This window comes from Pithys albifrons, chromosome 8, assembly GCF_047495875.1.
Source record: "Pithys albifrons albifrons isolate INPA30051 chromosome 8, PitAlb_v1, whole genome shotgun sequence".
NCBI lineage: Eukaryota > Metazoa > Chordata > Aves > Passeriformes > Thamnophilidae > Pithys > Pithys albifrons.
The window spans coordinates 28,208,677-28,216,080 of record NC_092465.1 but is presented as its reverse complement, the minus strand read 5'-3'; the positions used below and the strand labels follow the sequence as shown (position 1 = coordinate 28,216,080).

At 47.6% G+C, this 7,404-nt stretch overlaps 1 protein-coding gene across 3 annotated transcripts; it reads left to right on the top strand.

Annotated features, from left to right (window-relative positions):
- The first annotated feature begins 1,566 nt into the window (after positions 1 to 1,566).
- Positions 1,567 to 6,774, top strand: LOC139674954 (caspase-8-like). 3 transcript variants are annotated; one of them, XM_071562015.1, is made up of 8 exons: positions 1,567 to 1,915; positions 2,135 to 2,240; positions 3,336 to 3,471; positions 3,551 to 3,663; positions 3,767 to 3,859; positions 4,130 to 4,265; positions 5,463 to 5,964; positions 6,251 to 6,774. In XM_071562015.1, exons 1-8 carry the CDS (start codon positions 1,602 to 1,604, stop codon positions 6,384 to 6,386), a joined length of 1,536 nt encoding a protein of 511 aa, XP_071418116.1. In that variant the 5' UTR covers positions 1,567 to 1,601; the 3' UTR covers positions 6,387 to 6,774. The 3 variants fall into 3 exon arrangements, with proteins under 3 accessions (XP_071418116.1, XP_071418118.1, XP_071418119.1); XM_071562018.1 differs by having other exon boundaries at positions 1,830 to 1,915; positions 2,151 to 2,240; XM_071562017.1 differs by lacking the exon at positions 3,767 to 3,859.
- Positions 6,775 to 7,404: the final 630 nt, after the last annotated feature.

The window sequence follows — 7,404 nt, the reverse complement described above, 5'->3', positions numbered from 1 at the left end:
GGATTCATACCTCCTTTGGTCTATTTGCTACAAAAATCTTGTTCTAGCATGACTTTAGGACATGTTAGCTTAAGGCCTGTTGAAAAGTGCCTTGCTTCTCAGATTCGTTCCATCTTTGCCTGAACTTGCCAGGGATGCAGTAATCAAATATCTTGCATAAGGTTTTAAACATTGATAAACCACTGCTGTGATAACAATGTAAAGATTTCTGCTTAATATGTTGTCAGACTGGTTTTTACTGTGCTTTTTTTTTGTGGGGGAGGAATGGATGCTGGTTTCAAATCGGTGCTTAGTGAGAACAGTTTCTTCATTGGACAGTATGGATGCTCTGAGGGTTGCTCTCCAGCTCAAGGTGAGCATTAAAATGTTAAGGTTCATTTTCAGAAGGATTAAATGCCAACTGGTAAAATCTCTGCCCTGCTGTCGTGAAACACCATCAACCAGAGTGCTGCACCAGAAGGTGCATCAGAGGTGGTGCAGCATCCCAGGGCCTCCTGCCATCGCCCCGTGCTCCTGCAGGGCTGCTCCTGCAGGGCTGTTCCTGCAGCTGGGACGGGCTCCAGCGGCCCTGGGAGGGCTGGGAAGGTAATTTAAAGAAAATCTAGATACTGATAGTAAAGCAGCATTTTATTATGGCCTGGCCACAGCCAGGGTCACGCAGGGGGCTCGTGCCTCCCAGTACGTATCCACCAGGTATACCAAACTCAGGCGTTTTATGCAGTTAGCTCTAAATAATATCTATTACAGGCGTTCTGTAGATTTACATGATGGAATTATACATTCTGTTGTTTATGTCTTATGTTGTTTACTATTCTTCACTTCCCTCTGTCCAGGTTCTGCTCCTCGCCCCCCTGTGTTAGAAAGCACTTCTCTTGTTCTTCGAGTTGCTTCTCCATTCAAGCAAGTTCCCTTATCTTGGTTGCACATTCTCAAGCCAGCTCTAGTTCTCTTTTTATCTTACCTGCCCACCGCTTGGGCTGGCCCCACTTGCAAACAATTACATTTTGCAAAGTCTCAGTAAATTTAAAGCTAATAGTAACATATTTAAACTTTTAAGCTATAATATTTTGTTTTTGTTTCCTAGGGAGCCGCTTTCCAAAGGAGCTGCTTTCCATGGGTGGTGGCTGTTCTCGTACGGGGCCGAACGCCTGAAGGGAACGCGCTGCCTTTCCTGCCCGCAGGACGGACGGCTCTCAAGGAGGAGGGCGACTCAGCGGCATTATTGAAGCTTCTTTCTGTTTGTACTAAAAGGGCCCCGGTTTGTGAGTGCCTGGGAACTGGCGAGAGGGAAAGCCCGAGCAGAGGGAGCCCTTCGGTCCGCACCGGCAGGTCCGGTTTGCCCAAGGACGGCATCGGGAGCAGTCGATGCTTCGAAACCCCGAATGGGCGGCAGGGCAAGTGATGCGCTGCCCGGGTGCGGATGTTGGAATGGGGAGGGAAGCGCCGCCTGGCTGCGGATGTTGGAATGGGGAGGGAAGCGCTGCCCGGGTGCGGATGTTGGAATGCGGAGGGAAGCGCCGCCTGGCTGCGGATGTTGGAATGGGGAGGGAAGCGCCGCCTGGGCGCGGCCCCGCCCCAGCAGGAAGCGCTGCCGGAGGGCGATGGAGCTGCCCCGGGGCGCGCTGCTGGAGGTCAGCGAGGAGCTGGGCAAGGCCGAGCTGGCGGCGCTCAAGTTCCTGAGCCGGGAGCACGTCCCGCGGGGGCGGCTGGAGGCGGCCCGGAGCCCGCATGAGCTGTTCGAGGCGCTGCGGGAGTGCGGCGCGCTGGAGGCGGGGAACATGGGCCTGCTGCGGGAGCTGCTCTACCGCATCGGCCGCATCGACCTCCTGGCGGCGCACCTGGGCTCCGGCCGCGAGCAAGTGGAGCGGGAGCTGCGGGAATCCCGCCCTGGCCAGGCGCGGGTAGCGCCGTACAGGTGAGTGAGTGCCGGGGACGCCTGGGATGAGCTCTGGAAGTGCGCGAGTGGGTTCCCAGGGAAAGCGGGGACAGGCGGTAGGGAAAGGTGGCATTGCAGCCCAACAGAGGGCGGGGCACTGGGCTGTGCTGGGCACGGGCTGGGCAGAAGGGGCAGTGTGATAGTGTTCAATTGTGCTTGGGAACATGATGAAACGGTGCCTTCCACTTTTCTTCCTAGCTACTTGCTCTTTCAGCTCTCGGAAGATGTGACTAAAGATGAGCTGATGTCTTTCAAGTTTCATTTGGATGGAGCATTACCAAGAAGCAAACTAACCCCTGAGACCGTAAGAATTTCCTTAATACTTTTTTTTCCAGTGATTATTATAATCCACAGAGGAAATAGTTTGCTTATGGGGAAATAGATGTCACTCTTCTTTATGATGTCACTCATGAGGTGAAAATACCACGAGAAGAAGGGTGCCTCTGGGCACACATGGGACTTGTCCATGCTGATGCTGGGCACAGCCTTTGCAGTGCCAGGCTCTGAGGGTGTCCCACCCAAGCACCACACGGCTCAGGACGCTCAGTGGCTTTTATCAATGAGAGACTGCTGAGCACATTCACTCATCTTGCCCAGCTGACTCGGTTTTTTTTCTGTTTTCCAAGCCATTATCAATTACAGAAAATCACCCACTGTATTATTTGATGATTTTGTTCTTTTTATTTTCAAACACAGAAAATACAGATCTAAGCAGCAGATTCTTAAGGCTAAAGCCAGTGAGCTTGGTGTTTACAAATAGCCTTGCAGGAGAGCCAGGGGTTTTATGGTGTCCTAGGCTACAGTTCTGACTGCTGGGTGCTTTGTTCTGTATAATGAAAACTTTGACGATTTTCCTTCTTTGCTTAGAGGAGAGACTGTGACCATCTAGTGATAGCTGTTCTGGTAATTCCTTGGGGTGACCACAGTGCTCTGACACTCACTGAGAAGAGCTTCTGTCCCTCAAGTCCCCTTTTGCTTCAGAGTAATCTCTACACCCCACTTTCATGGTTATACTCCTTTTGCCATTGCTCACGATGGTCACTGCAGTGATTCTTGTGTTTCACTTAAGTGTGCACAAGATAGTCACTGGAAGTCAAATGAATGAAAGCATTTGAAATGTTTTCGTATATTTCTGTATGAGCACTTTTGGATCTCCTGGATCTTGTTAGATCTTGGCACCTCTGAGCTGCTGAAGGGAGATGAGTATGTTTTGAGATGTTTTTACTTAACAGTACTTGCAGGTTTTATTGAACTGGCTCAGCTGAGGTCTCAACTGAGCTACCAGTCAGCTGAACTGACTCTGTGGGTTGCATGTGCTGTCGGTACATTAAAGCTTAGGTGCACTCCCAGTTGCTGCATGGATGTGCCCTAAGAGCAAACTGCCTTTCTGATTACCCAGACAATGCTCGACATTTTCATTGAGATGGAGAAGAAGGGGCTTCTAGGAAAAGACAACCTAGGCATGCTGAAGAGTCTCTGTGAAAAAGTTAACATCAGCCTCTGGAACAGAATGGAAGATGGATTAAACCTATTTGGTAAAACAAAACAAAGCAGCCTCTTCCCTTTAGTTATTCTTGAAGGTATCATACAGGACTAATAATTAATGCTTTTCAGGTCAAGAAGAGATGATCACAGCGGCAGAGAGAGGCAGCACAGAAGGCCCTGAAGGGGGCCCGGCATTACCTGTGGCACCTGAATTTCCTGGCAGTCATAATGAATCTTCCCAGGTAAGTCAGTTTCTTAGAAACTTCATCATTTTGTCTTAAAAGAGATCACCCCTCCACGAAGTGAACAGTTATTACAGGACCAACTGTTAAAAGTACCGTGCAGAAAAAGAAGAATGCAGCACTCCTTTTTTCTGAAGCTCTGTCACAGCCACAGCTGCTGCAGTGTTACTGCAGAAACACCTGCAAGGGGAGCAAGGTAGGCCGAGTTTATTATGCCAGGGAACACTCAGCTGGCTTGGCACGGAGCTGTGGGTGGGGGCAGCTGTGGGTGGGCTGGGTATGACAGGAGTGCTCTGGGGGGCTGCTGTTGTGCACAGACACCCCGAGGCTCTGGGGCCCTGCACTGCCAGGTCCTGGGAGCAGAGCTGTGTACAGAGAGCTGCCTGGAGAGGAGGGCATTGGCTCTGTACCCTGCTGAGCCCCAGAGCAGAGAGCAGTAGTTTCACCAGCAGTTTCTTTTCAACAGCTCGAAGCCTACAAAATGAGCAGCCGCCCCCGTGGAGTGTGCCTGATCCTGAATAACCACAATTTTGCCAGAGCCAGGGAAGGAGTGCTGCAACTCGGGTGCCTGAGGGATCGCAATGGGACAGACGTGGATGCAGGTACGGGGAATGTTAAAGAGGAGTTCACGAATCTTTCAAAGTGGAAACCTTGTTCCTTTTTCTATACTAAAGCTCTGAATTTCAGTCTTCCCTTTCTGGGACACTTTTGCTGTAGTGGCTCAGTTGGCTCTGTTTACTGTGCTGACAAGCCCTAGTCAACTCAAGCCTTTCCTGGTTGATACAGAACAATTTGCCAGCATTTTGCAGTTTTCCCAAGTTTACTGCAACCTTAAGCAGAACCTGAGCCTGAACTTTACAAGCGAGGCTAACTTTGCATCAGCCTTGTGCATACTCCCTCTAAAATATGCAGAATTGGAAAGAGATCTGCTGCTGAACCAGTGTTGGGCATTAATTGTTCAACATCCAACTTAGAAAAAAAAAGAAACAACAAAGGGAGGGAGGATGTTGGTATTCAGGGGCGCTTTTTAGCAGGCTGTCCTGCAGCAGCAGAGCTTGTGGCAGGTCCTAGGATGTGTGTGTGTGTGGCATGGCTTCGCGAACCTGAGGTTCATCTGCCACGGCTGAGCGAGCTTGGACAGTGCCAGTGAAGTCCTCAGGACTAGAACCTACAGCACCCGGCATTTCCCAGGAGGTCTCCCATCCAAGTACTAATCCAGGGCTGACCCTGCTTAGCTTCTGAGATCTGACGGGATCGGATGTCAGGGAGGCATTTAACTGCCTAGGATATGTGAAATCAGTGTATTTGAACTATTTGTGCCAAGAGATAAAATCCATCAATGGGCCTTCCCTGATTGAACTGAACTCCACCTTATTTCAAGAGTCAGAGTCAAGGTCTCTCTTCCTATGCCAGGGGTACCACCCAAATGAGAAGTGCTGTCCTCTTAGGTAAAGCAACTGCACTGTCCAATGTCTTTTGAGAGACAAGGAGACCAGCCGTAAAGTGGGTGGGGGAAAGAGATACAGCTTCCTTAATAATTCTACATGCTTTCCAGATGGAGGCACAACTGCCAGGAAGCTTTCTAATGACAGTTAAAGGAACTCAGCAGAGATATGATTAGTGATGAGACTACTAGATTATTTTCAGACCAGGGATGTAACTACCTGGCTGTTGTCACATAGCGGGATCTAAAAAAAAAAATAAAAATCAATTAGCTCTAGGAATGCAATTTACTATTTGCAGAGTCTTAATTTTCATATAATGGAATGTCTCCAATTTTTCTTCTGTTTCCTTTCCAGCTGCTCTGAGAAATGTCTTCAGCAAACTTCATTTTAGGGTAGAAGAATACAGAGACCTCACTGCAGAGGAAATCCGTAAGACTGTGAATATCTTCCGGTGTGAAGACCACAAGAACAAGGACTGTTTTGTTTGCTGTATCCTGTCTCATGGGAAAAAAGGCATTGTATATGGTGTTGATGGGCAGGAAGTACCTATCCGGGAACTGACCACTTCTTTCACTGCACAGAATTGCCACTCACTTGCTGGAAAACCAAAGGTCTTTTTTATTCAGGCCTGCCAAGGTGATGCTCTCCAAAAAGCTGTGACCATCGAAGCAGATGCAGGAGAGCAAGATGCTTCTGCAGAAAGAGATAGGAGATTTCAGCAAGAGTGCATCCCTGCCGAGGCAGACTTCCTCCTGGGCATGGCTACCCTGCAAGATTATGTTTCTTACAGAAGTCCAAGGGAGGGCACCTGGTACATCCAGGCACTGTGCCAGCACTTGGAGTCCCGCTGTCCTCGGTACCTGCTCCCATAAGCTTATTTTTGGCAACACTTTTATTTTCCTTCTGAATGACAGGAATTTGATTTGAATGCAGAGGTGGATGTTATGCAGTGGGGAAGCTCCCTCAGAGTGAAACCAGTGATATAGGACAGGGCAGCACCGTGCAGACTGTCCAGAGCAGCTTAGCTAACTGCTTTGGAGCCGATTTGAAATGGGAGCCATTAGCACTGGTATAGATTGAGACAGATGACAATGTGGTATTTTTTTCTGCCTCCCTAATGTAAACTGTACTTGTCTTTGCAGAGGAGACAGTGTTGTCAGCATCCTGACAGCAGTGAACAGAGAAGTGAGCAGAAAAACTGGCAGGTGGAATGCAGAGAAGCAGATGCCACAGCCCATTATGACGTTACAGAAAAGGCTCATCTTTCCTGTCAACTAAATGGGAGAGAACTACATGGCCAAGGGAGCTGCAGCGGTGTGGAATCAGCTCTATCAAGCTAAGAATTTAGTTAAACAGACTTTCAGTGTCTGCTCTCACCACAACAGCAAATACTATTACTGAAAATACAGGTGAGGAGAAAAAGCCTTAAGAAATTTCTACTAATATGTTTGACACTTTATACTTGAGAGCATCTCTGAGCTGGTCTCCAATGTGTAGTTTGCTGGTTAAAATACACTCAGTGCCCTCTATCAGCTGTACCACTTTGCTCTTGGTTTAATAAGGTATCTTTCCACAGCAAATTTTTTAAAAAACAACTATTAAGAGGCCTTCTGTATTTTATGCTTAACTTTTGCAAAATAAAGGAGGGAGTTCTGCAAATTTTACAGCTCACATAAGTGTGTTTTGTTACTTCTCCCCACCACCTGAAATAATTCCTTCTTAATGGCTTAGTACACCTCAGGATCAAGTCAAGTGTTTGTCCTCCAGCATCCTCAGCAGGATGTGTTGGCGACTGTATTTCAGAGTATCCTCTACACAGGGTAGTCTGAACAGTGAAAAGCAGTAGCTCTGGTTCAGCTTCATGTTTGAGATGTCCTGTTATGCTGTGTTCACTTACCTCGCTGATCTTCAAGTCTTAGTTCCAAGCACAGAAAGAAGTCACTTGGTAAGTACCCAGCTCCTTATAATTATATAATTATTATTGTATTATATAATTATTATAATATAATTACTATATTGCCTCAATATATTAGTTTCAATCTCTACCCCCATTTTATCACAAGTATATAGGGCTGCCATAACATCAACTACTGAGATGAAAAACCAGTGTGGTGGTGTTAGACCAGACTATAGCGCTTAACACACTAATACTAGAGGAACATACTGGCTGCTGTAAAATAAGGGAGAGACCCAGTACCAGAAAACAAACAGATTCTTTTAAAGTGAGGCTCAACATTCATATATTGTCTAGAGGTTGATGAGCTATTCTTCATTTGTGAAGTTTTTCATTCTCAAG